A 15,535-nucleotide genomic window follows, 5' to 3' on the forward strand; every position below is an offset into this window, starting at 1 on the left:
AGAGTTGTAATGCACCATGTCTTCAGCCTGTGTCTATTAATACTGTTTCTCAAACCATCTGTGCAGTAGTGCCGATTTTATCGACACATCTATAGATTAGTGTGAAGCTTGTAATTATTTACTTCAATGTGTGACTGGATTCGCCTTCAGGTGATTTCATTTTTGGCGAAACCAACAAATTCATACATTCAGTTTAGCTATTTGAGAATTGTATTCGGAGTGGTGCTCTCTCAGTCACAGTTACTAAGGGTTCTTCTGGAAAAAAAAAACTAGGAAGTCACACATCCTGATTGAATGTAATTCTTCTCAGTCACATCATCATCTACCATCAGATCTGAATCTTATTTTCTGAGTTACATCATGTTATAAGTTTGTGAATTGCCTCAAATGAGGTTTGCTGTTCACTGGCTATCCGATGCTCATTTTCCCTCACAATTCTACCCCATTTCATTGATAACACAAGACAAATTCATTTTGCCAGCATAATAAATCTCAGTAAATTCTGTTTTATGTTTAGATCCCAAAATGTGACAACCAAACCCAATGAATTATGCCACCAACTGTCAGTTGAACATTTGTTCCATGATTGGTTGTTCCTTCACCATTGCAATGTTTTTAACTCATTTGCCATTTGAAAAAAGATGGAGATCGAAACAAGCCTTCTAATTTAAAAGTGAGAATTCTTGATTGTGAAGTGCACACAAGTTATCAAATAACTGATATTCCCTCTAATGGAGAGTTGGTTGTAGCATACTTTTAATTTTAAATGTTAGGCCCTTTGGACCAAATAGTTGCACCGTTGTTGACAGTAGACGGTTTTCTTAGCCATGGCTCACTATCTGATGATATAATTAAAAATGCCCCAAAGTCTAACTTGAAATTTCTGAAAATGACCATAAACATAAATATCAACTTGCTAAAATATAACGGCCAGATCATCTGATACCCCTAGGAGTTTCTGATGTTACAGACTCTCTACCTCATTAATTTATTTGAGAGGATATTGGTTCTTTTCTTGCTTTTCTGCAACAGTATTCTAACTATGCAGATTTTCTGACAATGACCAATCGCGTGACACACAAGGCTTTAACTTTTAATAGCTTGACACTGTCGATATCTGAGGGATTCCTTTGTTCCACAGCACTGACAAGGATTTTGATTTCCTGGTGCCTGTCCCAATCACAGTACTCGTTTCTCACATGGGTCTTTTGTGGTTTTTATTCTTATCCTTATTGCCAAGATGTTCTCCTCTGAGGGGTGATTGATGTTAGTTCCAGACATTTTCCTCAATCACCATCTGCACTGCTTTCTCAAGAGTCAAGTCTTCTTTGGATTATAATAAATCTGGTAAAGGCCCATCAGCAACTTCCACAACAACTCTGTGACCTACGAATTCTGATAAAGTCACCATAGTTGCATTCCGACAAAGATCATCAACAAAATAATCTAGGGATTCCCCTGGATACTGGACTCTTTTGTAAATCTTGCTCTTTGCAAAACTGTGGTGGTTCTATGGTTGAAGTAATTGTCAAGGGCTTTCAGTATCTCTGTGAGACTATCATTTATTTTATCCCTGATTACGTGCTTTTTTGGATGTGCACGGGAATGCCCACAAAACACTAAGGGCTCCCTTACTAAAGGGCATGAAGAGAAAGATTTCCCAACCTAAAAATTACTCAAAGACAGCTTTCACAATCCTTTCTTAGTGCCACAGCAGAAAATAGATATTTGTGCTAATACTTTAGACAAAGTTTGTAGACATAAAGCCTTTGAACTCCCTCATTTCCAAGTATATGAGTAAAATCATGTAGGTAACTTACTTAATTTTCTACCATTATAACATCATTCAACATGCAATTTTTCCCTTAGAAATCTCAGAATTTCTGGATGACCCCTTTTTGCTCATTTTTATTATGCTATTTAACTGCACTCCGGAAGCAATATCTCATTAAGGAGCAAGGCATGATCAGCTCATGTTTATGAAATACTATTCAGCAAGGGAGAATGTGTGTAGGTATTCTTTGGATAGACTGTTATAATTTATTGTAATGTACAATTCATGAGAAAGCATTACTCCTAAGAATTTAAAATACAAAAAAATTCTTGATATTGCTTAATTATCATGTGAAACAACTTGCGAAAATTTAGTTACAGTCTTACCATTGACTTGACACTTAATTGTGATATTGGCTCTCAATCTCACTTTCACAACGCTTCCCACATCCACACTGACAGATGTCGAGTTAAAGTTCAGCAAATCATGTTTGGACACTCTAATTACTGGCTTCCCTACACAAAATAAAGTACATAACACATCATATAATTACTGTATGTTGGTGAATGTCTGTTAATGAACCATGTTGTCCAAACAAAAGCATTGAATTGAGTGTGAGTATCACCACCTGTATCAATGATTGCAGTTTTTATGGTTCCATCAATTTTATTGTTTTATCTACCACTGCTGTTCCAGTTGAAATGATCTAAGAACTGAAATCCTTGCTCATGAGTTTTCATGCTCCATTAGAAAGTGATAAATTATCACTATATGAACTTGTAAAATTGTCAATTACTTCAGAAAACAAAGACAAATTTACCTTTTTGGAAATAAATGCATGATCAATTATAATTGCAGCACACCTGGTATGACAACTTTGGAGGACAAGGAATCCCATCCTATAGGATTCGTAGCAGTGCAGGTGTAGACTCCCACATCAGATTTGTTTGGCAAAAATAGTTGTAGGGTATGATCTGAAAGAAGCTTAATTCTGCAAGGGAAAAAAAAAGCAATGAGGATTTCTGACCTGAAAACAAATTGTGTATGCAGCTCAAATTCCCATCAATAGGAAGACAAATACACTCACAGTACACTTGACGACCAAAGTAAAATAGTATATTTGTTAAGATGTGAATCAACTAATCCTTTGTAACTTTTCTAGCAATTGTGTAATCTTTTAATTATGACAAATACCTTCATTTATAAAAGACTTTGACTCTTGGAGTCTTGTAGCAGAAATGAGGGGAGTTGTGGCAGAGTGGCAGGGTTCCTTCTTCAGGGCCATAAGGTCCAGAAGCAAGTTCCACCTGCCAAGGATGTATGTCATAACACGTCCAACCAGATTGACGAAAAAAGGTTGATTATCAACTTGCTTGGAAAACATTGTGAACACTACCTCAGTGGTCAATATCTTCTGGAGTGTAGTCTGATGCTGGAATTCTAGATCAAAGGCAACAATGCTACTTACTGAGTAACAAGAACCAAGCCCTCAAACCGCCATCGCGCACCCCCCCCCACCCCACCACGTACCTTTAGTACAAATTAAGAACTTTTCACAAAAACCTATCTACCACAGAAAAAAAATCCAAGGATTGTGTTCCTAACATCAACGTTTGTCCATGTAAACCTCCTGAAAGTCTCTGCCACTTTTCTATTTTTAAATATTTAATTGTAAAGCTGTAATGAACTACTGTGTGACCTCTCATGCAAGAAAGGAAAATGAGCTCCATTTTACAGCATCATTTGCTCTGTCAAAGTGTCAATCAAAGCCCTGGATTGGTGATATCATTTGTGCATCTCAGTTAGAAGTTTGAGCGTTCAAGTCTCATTCCAAGAAGCAAGGTCAAACGTCAAGGTTGACATTACTGTAGAGTACTGAGAAAATGCTTCCATTAGAAGTATGGTCTTTCTGGCGAGACATTAAATGGAGTCTCTGTCTGCCTTCTTAGGTGGATACAAAAGATCCCCATGGTAATTTTTGGAAGTACAGCAGGGGAGTTATGATACCCTGGTGTCCAAGTCGATACTGAATGATGGGAGGCTTGCGAAAATGAATGACCTCCTTATAATCCAAAATTATGGCAGGAATAGCTACCTCTATTAGTCACTTGCTTTTGTACTTCCCGGTTAAAATAGATCCCAATACAATAAATTTAGCACTAGTTTTCTGATGCATGGGCTTCTCTCAATATCCTTTTGAAAATCCAAGTGGCCCCTACCAGATTATCCTCTTTCTCTAGCTCATTTACCGACTCAAAGAATTACAGACACTTTTTAGGCATCATCCAGTATTTCTCACAGCTTCCTAAACAACCTCTGTTCTTTCAAAATTGTTCACAGCATCTCATTTAACAATAAGAAGTATGTTGCACACTGTGCGTGTTAATTCACCTGTAATTGCTAGCGTTTTGCTTTACTCTTTTTATAAATGTTAGAATACTTGCCATGGTCCATTACACAAACACTACTACAATATTTATGGAACTCTGCAAAACTAGCAGTCTATTTCCTGCTTTTAATTCTTTCAGGACACTAACCAAATCTCATTTGACCCAGTAGTCAAGTACATATGTTTGCATTTTTACAATTTCTGTTAGACATATTTATTATTAAGTTGTGTGTGTGCTTAAATAACTAGTTCAAATATCCCTGATGGCTTCACCATATTAGTTAGTAGAACACTATCAAAACATTCAGCAGAAGGCCAGTTAGAAAGGCTGGATAGGCTGAGACCTTTCTCACTGTAGCACAGGAAGTTGACAGGTGATTTTCTGGAGGTTTATAAAATCAGGAGAACTAATGGTAGGTATCTTTTCCCAAGGATTGGGGGTTTCAAGACTGGAAGGTATACTTTAAGGTGAGAGGACAGAGATTTACAAAAGACATAAGGAGCATTTTTTTTTTACCCAGAGGATGGTTTGCATGTGGAATGAACTTCCTCAGCAAGTGGTGGATGCACAGTTACATTTAAAAGACGTTTGTGCAGTTACATGGATAGGGAAAGTTTGGAGGGATATGGGCCAGGAGCAGGCAGATTGGACTAGTTTAGTTCAGCATATACTGGTAAAATCAAAGGGTCTGTTTCCGTACTCTGTGGCTCAATGATTCACTGCGTATGCTGACACTTTGATAGAGCTATCCAATTATTCCTAGCCCTGATCTGCTTTTAATTCCCGACCCCATAAATTCTTAATTTTGAAGTATTTACTCATTTCCCTTTTTAGAGTTATTATCACCTGTAATTTCATTGTCCTTTTACGTACTGAACTTCAGATCACATCTATTAACTGTGTAAAATCATTTCCTTTCATTGCATCCTCAGACATTTTCCTAGAGATCTTAAATTCATATCCTTGGGTTCCTGATTTTTTGGTCACAGGAAAGAATTTCTGTTTAGGCACCCAATCCTTCGTAATTTCAAACAACTGAATTAAATCTTGCCTTCATCTTCTCTACAGTAAGAAGAACAGTTCAGCCTCTCAAGAATCTCTATGTAATTATAATTCCTCATCCCTGATACAATTCTGTTCAGATAGAAGATCCAAATGACATTAAAAATGCAGGCCCCGGAATGCAGCACAATACTCTAGCTGTAGCTTAACCTGTAATTTAAAAGGGGTCAACCTCACTATGTTGCTTTACTACTTCATGCCTTTATTCTTTAAGGCACATCAACTTGTTTTGTTACCTTCTTTCTCCACCTGTGTCCACTTCAAAATGAACTATTTAATTTCTGTCACCTCTTCTCATCTTTCCTGCTTAAACGCATCATTTGGACAGAACTTGCACCTAGCCCTCCTTTAAGAAACCAATGAAGACAGCTGGAACAATTAATATAATTTACTCCTTCCATGTCCCTACTTATATCTGACATTATTTTAATGCTTATATGGTTGGAAAATGTTTGTTCTCTTTTGAATTCATCTAACTCCATTTTTGTTTCATTTTCTAATACTTTACTATCTATAATTGTGTCTTTTCCAGGAAACCTAATTACCTCATTCCATTACTTGCCGTGCTTATAGACATGTCTGTTCTTTTTGAGATTAAATTGCCACAACTGTAATGTTTTTATAACTCTCTTTTGAAAAACATACATGCTCACATTGCTCCCTAAAGTGGATGTCCCTCATTCTATTTTTGGATATAGTTTCCCATTACTTCTCTCTGATGTTCTTTGCAATTCCAAAAATCAGTTTTTCCACAGTCTTCTGCCACTTTTTATCCTTGGTCTTGGAAATAATGTAAAATCTAACAATCCCAAGGGGTCCTTTTCCATCGCACTTATTGAGTCAGACAGACTGCATAGAACCTGCCAAATTGAACTCCATTCATTTCAATGTATTCTGAGAGTGTGTGATCCACCCCATTTTAGCAAGCAGACAATCTGCTCCAATGGATTAGTAGGTACCCAACCCATTTGGGTCCAAACCCATCATTCCATCTCACAAATACTGCAAGAATCAATTGGTCAATAATGCCATCTCTGATACAACACTCTGCCATTGTTCTTAACGACAGAGAGAGATTGGAACAAATCTTATTTATAAAATAGATTCTGATGAACACAGTTAGCAATCTTGAGTTTGTTGAAATGCTTGTTGTTGATGATGTGACAGACAAATTCCACATTTGTCAGAAACTGAACACTTGGACACTGAGAATGAAATAGATGAAAGTGTGTTGTTCCAGTTATTGTCCCAATATTAAAATGGTTAAATTTTCAGCCTCATGAGGGACTTAGTGGCTTCTTGCTCGGGAGTAGAAAGTATCAATAAGGTTAATTCCAGCTAAACCCATACAGAAAAGGCACCCACAGGAACTAAACCACCAGCCAGAACTATCACGAGATCCCCTTGATGATCAGGAATGTGAGCAGACAAAAGTTTGTTTCTCCCCAGCTCTGTTACAAAACACTACTTGCCCTGTAATTGCATCCTTGCTGACCCTTAGCTTAGGGGGCAGGTGGGAGAACCCAGGAACTGTGATTGTAACTGGTTTTGATTATTTCGTTGGTCATTACATTAACCATTCACTGGGCTGCTTTCAGAGGAAACAGAAGCAGGATAGGTCATATGACCCTTCGAGTCTGCTTCGTTATTCAATATGGGTGATCTAATTGTGGCCTCAATCCCAATTGTCTGTCTGTTCCTTCACAGGATCCCCCTCTCCAACATATCCGTACAAAGAACAAGGCTGAGGCATTGGTATCCGTTTTCAGTCAGGAGTGCTGAGTGGATCAAACCCCCTTCATTACAAGCCTGAAGGGTGTCCAATTGCACAATATTCAGCACTATTCATGACCTCCAAGACTCTGAAGCAGTCCATAATCATATGCAACAAGACCTGGACAACATCCGGATCTGGTGTATCACAGAATCCCTACAATGTGGAAACAGGACATTCAACCCACTGAGTCTTCACCAACTCCCTACCCGAACTTTGTAACCTGCATTTCCCACAGCTAATCCAACTAGCCTGCACATGCCTGGATAGTATTGGCAATTTAACACAGCCAATCCACCTAACCTGCATATCTTTGGACTGTGGTAGAAAATCAGAGCACATGAAGGAAATCTACGCAGACACTGGGAGAATGTGCAAACTCCACAGACAATTGCCCAAGGCTAGAATTGAACCTGGGTCCTTGGTGCGTGCTAACCACTGAGCCTGAATGCCATTCCATGTAAAAAGTGCTAAGTAACTTTGCCCAGACAAGTTTCAGACAATGATCATCTCTGACAAGCAAGAATCTAACCATTATCCCACCAAATAGAAACTGCTGCTACGGGCAGTCTGTAAATTTCTAAAAAGAAAACAAAAGTGTGCGATTGCTTTAGAAAGAAGACAAGAAATACCAGAAATAAATGGAAGTCAGGGCCAATACCATAAAATAATAAATGTAAACCAAAGTAGGATTTGGGAAAGACAGTGAATTTAACGCAAGACAAGTAAGTTTAAGATAAAAGGTGAGTATAGCAGGGGAAAACAGCCTCAAGGCCTGCACAATGTGAAATCTTTGACACTCCTTACAGTCAGAATGACCACATCTGCTGGAAATGCCACAATGAGGAAGCACACTCAGAAGAAAGGTAGCAGGCAGGAAGTCAGGAAAGCCACAGAGTGCATCTGACTCAAGAACTGATTTTCCATATAGGTAAATGGTGAAAATGACAGTTCCTCTGGGGTGTGCAGACACTGTCCAGATGCATAAGGTGGTGAGCAGAAAGAAAGGGAGAATAACAGTGGTAGGAGACTCAAAAATAAAAAGGTACATACAGGTGAGAGATAATGGGAACTGCAGATGCTGGAGAATCCAAGATAATAAAATGTGCGGCTGGATGAACACAGCAGGCCAAGCAGCATCTCAGGAGCACAAAAGCTGACGTTTCGGGCCTAAACCATACAGGTGCTACTATATGCAAAGAAATGATTCTGGGATGATGTACTGCCTCTCTGGCACCAGGGTTAAGGTAGTCACTGCTCAGGTGCAGGGTATTCTGAAGGGGAAAAGCGAACAGTCAGAGATTATGGTTCAGACTGCAATCAAAAACATAGCTACAAAGAAGGATAAGGTCCTACAACATGAATTTAAACAGCCAGGTAGCAGATAAAAAACAGGATAATGGGTTGCAATCACCGGATTATTCCTGGTGCCAAAAGCGAGTGAGTATAGGAATGGGCAGATAAATTTGATTTGATTTATTATTGTCACATGTACCCAGGTACAGTGAAAAGTTGTGTTTTGCGTGCCATACAGGCAGATCATACAATAAAAATTGTATTAGGGTAATAGAACAGAGCGAGGAATACAATGCTATGGCTGCAGAGAAGGTACACAAAGCCAAGATCAACATAACATTTAAAATTTGAAAGGTCCATTCAGATGTCTAAGAATAGCAGGGAAGAAGCTGTTCTTGAATCTGTTGGTATGTGTGTTTAAGTTTTTGTATCTTCTGTCTGATGGAAGAGGTTGGACGAGATAATAACCAAACTGGCAGGAGTGTTTGATTATGTTGGCTGCCTTCCTGAGGCAAAGAGAAGTATAGATGCAGTCAATGCTTAGAAGGTTGTTTTACATGATGGACCAGGCTGTGTTCGCAACTCTCCGTAATTTCTTATAGTCCTGGGGAGAGAAGTTGCAACAGATGTATACATGGCTGTGGAGTTGGAAGAGGAGGGGGTCTTTAGGATCCTGGACTTTGGGTCCAGTTCTGGGGAGCGTGAGACCTGTACAAGCCTGATGAGTTGCACCTAACCTGGTAAGGGGCCAACAATCACATGGGGAGATAATGGGAACTGCAGATGCTGGAGAATCCAAGACAACAAAGTGTGGAGCTGGATATACACAGCAGGCCAAGCAGCACCTCAGAAGCACAAAAGCTGACGTTTCGGGCCTAGACCCTTCGGGAGGTTTGCCAGTGTGATTGATGAGGGTTAAAACTAATTTTGTAGTTGGCTGGGATAGAGAGTGGAGGTACATTAGAAGGTATTGCATGCATGGAAGAACCACCAAGTCAATTTAGAAGGCAGTGCAAGTACAGTCAAGTTAACACAAAGGAGCATAGCAAGACTGGAATGGTATTAATTTTAACATAAGGACTCTTCCGAGTAACGTAGATGAGTTGAGGGTATCGATTAACAAAGGAGGGAGGAACAGGACTAGCAGCTCAATATTTCAAGGTATAGAATCTTCAGGAGAGACAGGGAGGGGCAAGAAACAGAAGATTGCATCAAAATATTGATCAAGGTGTCAATTATCGGAGTAAATAGGCATGTAATCTTTGAAGGTTCCACAAATTAAACCATATTGGTTGAACTTTAACACAGAATGGTGCCAATAACTTTCTTGATGGTATCCTGCAGATAAATTCCCCTTGAACCCACATGCCATCCTGACTTGGACTATATCACTGTTCTTTCACTGTCAATAGGTTAAAGTCCTGGAACTTCCTTCTTAACAGCACTGTGGTTGTCCATACACTCCAAGGGCTGTAAAGGTTCATGATGGAAGCTCATCACTACCTTCCCCAGGGCAATTAAGGATGGGGAACGAACACTGACTTGGCCAGCAAGACCCACGTCTTATGAGGGAATACAAACTGTCAATAGAAGTCAATAAATACATTAAACTAATATATATAATCAAAGAAAAGCCAGAACAGGGTCTCAGAGTCTCAATGAAGGCTTTTCTCTTTTTGAATCTAATAGTGTATAGAATAAAAAAAGAAATCAGAAAATTTGGCAGTTTTGTATGAACTGCCTTAGAATTAATGTCATACTGCCTCAGAAAGTCTTAATTTTTAAACTGTCTATGAATCATTTGAAGGGGTCTGTTGTTTTGGGGACTAGAGTTGGTATTCTTTTAACCAATTCTGGAAGACCGCAAATTAATTTACTCCCTTCTAATGCTACTTTTAGACATCTTGATTTGGTTAGTTTTTCACTGTATCTGTATGAAATTATTGTTCAGAAGTTGGAAGTAATCAGTAGCTATGAACACCACAACATTTTACTATTAAGCTGACACTGTGTCAACTAAACACATGAATCATCACTTGCAGTTTCTAAAGGAAGCAGTTTTATTTTCTGGTTAAGGCTGGGGGATATTTGTAATTTCCTGCATGTTTAACTTTTAAATAACCCTGAAATACACATGGAGACGGCCAAAGAAACTAGGAGATTGTGTCTCTTGCATTGGATGTACATTAATCAGTTTGAAGCCCCATCTGAAAGGCTAGACTTTATTACAGCAGAAAACAAAATAACTTTTTTTCCAAATTTGAAACATATGATACAATCTTAAATCATTAAAAGTAGCAACACAGGCAAAGCCACAAAAAGCAAACACGGCAGTTCATTTTTAAAAGTTGAACATTGAGAAGCTATTTAAACTTATATGGAATATAAGTCGATCATCTTATTGAGAAAGGAACATGGAGAGACTTGAGACAGTGCAAAGAAGATTCAGTGTTGCCATTTTCTTGGGAAAGCGAAAACTTGAGGGGCTACCAAGGAGAGGTCTTGAAAAATATGGAAGGGAGCACTGTTTCAGAATAAGCAAATGATTGAGATGATGGGATGACTGGGGTGATGCTGGTGTTGTCATAATGTGGACAATTAATGCAGGGGCCTAGGCTAATACTCCCGAGATATGGTTTCAAAGTTCCACCACAGCAGCTGATAAAATTTGCATGCATTCAATGAAGTGTGGAATTGAAAGCTCATCTCAGTAACGATAGCCATGAAAGTTTCCTTGACTGAAGTAAATGCCTATCTAGTTCACTAATGTCCTTAATGGAAAGAGACCTACTGTACTTACCTTAAAACAATGTTAACTGCCTTCACAAATGACCTTTTGGAAGTCACTTGGTTCAAACAGGAATGGGAAACAAACGCTGGCCTTACCAGTGATGCCCACACCCCATGAAACAGTGTGATAACATTACACTTAAAGGTACGTAAATCTTTGGAATTCTCTCCCCAAGCCGCTCCATCATTGAATGTAGTTAAGAGATAGATTTGTGGTCTCCCACAGAATCTAGGAATACATGGAATTAACGGGGAAGTAGATTTGAATGACAGAGCAGGATATATTGTTTACTTCTGCTCCTTTTTGTTGTGTCTCTGTAATTCGACAGAATAGATACGGAAAAAAAAAATCACCTGCTGGGAGATCAAAATTGGGGCCATAAATATGAATGATCATAAACACTCCCAAGTAGCTAATTCAGGACAAGCCTAATTACCCAGAGATTTTATACAATGTGGAACCCCTCCTACTGAAGACAGTACTAGAGGTGGATAGTATATGTACATTTAAGGAACAAGGAAATAAACATACCAAGGGAAATGAGGAAGATGTGTCAAAATTAGATTGAATACAGGAGGGCTAAGGACTGTGTGCTATATAAATACTGGTACGAACATTAAGCCTTGCTATTTTTCAGCATGCCCAAGTCTGGATTGAGAGTACAACTTTTCTGCAACAGATACATAAACCAGTAAAAGCTGAGGAAAGTAATTTAAAAAGTGAACAAGAAGCAGTGTGGGGAGCAATGATGTTCATATTTTGGATGACATTCCATCACTTAGATTTTGGAACCAAAGACTATAATTTCTCAAATTGTGGATTACAGAAAATGGGGACAGGGTGCAGGTAATAATACAGAGGAATTACATTAAACAAAAAAAAACATTAATCAACTTGCAGAATGGTCAAGTAATTAGCAATTCTGCATCAACAATAAGGAAGTACAAAAAGGGAGGTCACTTATTATTTGGAAGATACAAGTCCAGATGGGGTGGAAGGACACAAGAATCACTAAAAATTGTTCTACAAGTTAGGAAGACCATAAAAAGTCCAACCCAAGCGCTCAGCTTTATTTCTAAAATAACAGAATTGAAAAATAGGAATAAAAACTGGAAGAACTGCACATGTTTTAAATCAGAAACAAACACAGAAGTTGCTGGAAAAGCTCAGCAGGTCTGTCGGCATCTATGAGGAGAAATCAGAGTTAATGTTTTGGGTCTTCAGTTCTGAGGAAGGGTCACCTGACCCGAAAGGTTAACTGACTTCTCTTCACGGGTGCTGCCGGGCCTGCTGAGCATTTCCAGCAACATCTGTTTTTGTTTCTGAAAAATAGGAATGACACGCTGAAATGTATTGAGCACTAATCAGGTCATACTTGGACTTCTGTGTGGCGATCATGTTCACAATGTTATATAAAAACAAAACAGATACACTCTGGACTGGGTGTAGAGAAGATTTACAAAGATGATACCACAATATCAGGAAATGATGGACAATTGGGCCTCTTTTGTCTTGGAAGAATGTGGCCAACGGGTAACCTAGAGAGTTATAGAAAACTATAAATAATTTTGATAGGGTGGATACAGACAGAATGTTCCCTCTTGTGAGGAAGAGCAAGAGGCCATCAATGTAAGACAGTAACCCTAGAAGTTCAATTGGGAATTCAGAGGAAACATCTCCATGAAAATAGTGATGGGGCACTGGAACTTGCTACTGCAGGGACTGGGTTGAAGCAAATAATTTGAATGCATTTAAAGTGAAACTATCCAAATTCATTAGGGAGAAGGAAATAAATGGTTATGATGTTAGACTTGGGAAACCACTCAGCCCCTGCCTAGACCAAGGAACTCAGAAATATATTAAAAGTCTTGTGCAGGAAAGATGCTCATAGGAAATGTAAATACCAGCAGTTAATGGTTGGATAACTTTTTCATATGTGTTGTAATTCCTGGGTAATCCGACGTAACCAGGGATAATCTGAACCTGATTGTCCAGTGAGTGGGCATTGAGAATCGATGAGGAGATTCAATGGCTAGAATTCCTCATGAATCTTTAATCTTAGTCAGCTCAAACTAGCAAGTGGCATCTCTTGCATCAACAAAAGGTATTGGAATATAGTCCATTTTTTCTCTATATGTATGATTGTTCATTGAATACAACAATAATTACAACCTGTACGCTGAATTGATCAGACAATGCTTCTGATAAAGTCTACTTGGACTTCAGCAAGGCTTTTCATCATGTGCCACATGGGACACTGTCAGCAAAAGAACGAGCCCATGGGATCCACAACTGACTGATTAACAGGAAGCACAGGCTGATGGTTGACGGATATTTTCTCCAACTGGAAGTCTGCATCCAGTTAGTTCCATGGCAGTCAGTGTTGGATCCTTGCTATTTATGCTTTACATGTATGATTTAAACTTAAACAAAGGAGGGTTGATCAGTAAGTTCACAATAGTACGAAAAATGGTAAATAGTGAGGAGGATAGCCTTAGACTACAAGAGGATATAGAAAGGCTGGTTAGGTAGGTTGATCAGTGGCAAGATTGATCATTCAGGCTCTTTTAAGAATGTTTTGCCTTTTAATGGCCTAAGATCCCCTCCCGTCATCCTATGAGAAGCCCCCAAACCACTCCTGGGGCCATTGCAAGGGGACATTCACTTGGTGCTTACTAATGATTTCACTGTCTGAGTTCTATTCCTGCAAACGCATTCATCCCTGACTGCCTTACTCACTTCCCTAAGAATCCATTCACATCCGTTTATCAAGCACTGGAATGGAAGTTTGATACATTTCTGAGTTCCGTGCTCTAAGCAAGGGCTGAGTGGCCTCCCAAGGCTATTGAAACCTCGATGAAGAATGACACGCTTTCACCGCATCTTATTACGTTCAGGAGTGTGCACTAATTCAAAAACGGTCAGCAAATGCCTAACTCTATCAGCACAGATTTGCAATCATGAAATTCTGCTTCAAAGATACTTTGATTGGGTCACATGGTCGACAACCTACGATCTCCACTGAAAGCCAAGTGCAAAATCTGCTTCAGGCAGCATTTTATCATCAGCTGTTTCAAAAAATGGAGTACAGTGATAAGATGTGGCTGAAAAACATCAAAAATATACAGGTTACTTCCACAGATAACAAGGTGTACAGCTGGATGAACACAGCAGGCCAAGCAGCATCAGAGGAGCAGGAAAGCTGATGTTTCGGGCCTACGGAAATGGGGGAGGGGAAGGGGATTCTGAAATAATTAGGGACGGGGGGGAGGCAGATAGAAGATGGATAGAGGAGAAGATAGGTGGAGAGGAGACAGACAGGTCGAAGAGGCAGGGATGGAGCCAGTAAAGGTGAGTGTAGGTGGGAAGTTCGGGAGGGGTAGGTCAGTCCAGGGAGGACAGGCAGTTCAAAGGGGCGGGATGAGATTAGTAGGTAGGAGATGGAGGTGGGGCTTGAAGTGGGAGGAGACGACAGGTAGGAGGAAGGATAGGTTAGGGAGGCAGGGACAAGCTGGTTTGGTTTTGATATGCAGTTGGAGGGGGGGAGATTTTGAAGATGTGAAGTCCACATTGATACCATTGGGCTGCAGGGTTCCCAGCGGAATTTGAGGTGACATCGTTATGGCACTGCAGGAGGCCTAGGATGGACAATGTGGTCTGAGGAATGGGAGGGGGAGTTAAATGGTTTGCGACTGCGAGGTGCAGTTGTCTAGTGCGAACCGAGCGTTGGTGTTCTGGAAAGCAGTCCCCAAACCATTGCCTGGTTTTCCCGATGTACAGGAGGCCATAATGGGAACAGCAGATACAGTATACCACATTAGCAGATGTGCAGGTGAACATCTGTTTGATGTGGAAAGTCTTCTTGCGGCCTGGGATGGGGGTTCAAAACTGTCACTGAAACCCTCTCCATCAACATCCTACAGTACACCATTACATCAACCCCGCCACCACACAAACAGTGTGACAAGAAGAGCAGATTGTAGACTTTGAATTCTTGGCAATTAACTCGTTGCCTGACTCCTCAGCATCTGTCTATTGTCTATAAGGCACAAGTCAGTAGTGTGATGGAGTACTCTCCACTTGCCTGGATGAGTTAAGCCCCAACAGCACTCAAGAAGCTGAATAACACGAGAGGCAGAGCAGCAACCTGAATAGGATCTTAAAATTTTAACACCCTTCATTTCCAAAGCATTTGCCGAGTCTCCTGTCTAAACCACAACATTTACTACTTTGAAAGACAAGAGCAAGAGCAGCAGATGAACAAGAATACAATACCTGCAAGTTTCCCTCCAAGCTACACACCACCTTGACCTGGAATTACAATCACTCTTCCTTCGGTTTCAGTGGTTTCCTGGGACTCGTTTCCTAACACTGCTGGCTACACCAGTGCCTACGCCAAATGGACTATAACTATCCAAGAAGTTAGTTCGCCATTATCCTTGTTAATG

At 39.8% G+C, this 15,535-nt stretch overlaps 1 protein-coding gene across 1 annotated transcript in view; it reads right to left on the bottom strand.

Moving 5' to 3' along the window:
* Window positions 1-15,535, bottom strand: part of LOC125451321 (ADAMTS-like protein 1) — a 515,681-nt gene that overhangs the window by 46,952 nt on the left and 453,194 nt on the right. Inside the window, exons 21-22 of the mRNA XM_048528318.2 lie at window positions 2,638-2,765; window positions 2,161-2,289 (exon numbers count right to left, since the gene is read on the bottom strand). Of these exons, the coding sequence (XP_048384275.2) occupies window positions 2,161-2,289; window positions 2,638-2,765 (257 nt within the window). The remainder of the gene's footprint in view (window positions 1-2,160; window positions 2,290-2,637; window positions 2,766-15,535) is intronic.

Source organism: Stegostoma tigrinum, chromosome 3, assembly GCF_030684315.1.
Source record: "Stegostoma tigrinum isolate sSteTig4 chromosome 3, sSteTig4.hap1, whole genome shotgun sequence".
Classification (NCBI taxonomy): domain Eukaryota; kingdom Metazoa; phylum Chordata; class Chondrichthyes; order Orectolobiformes; family Stegostomatidae; genus Stegostoma; species Stegostoma tigrinum.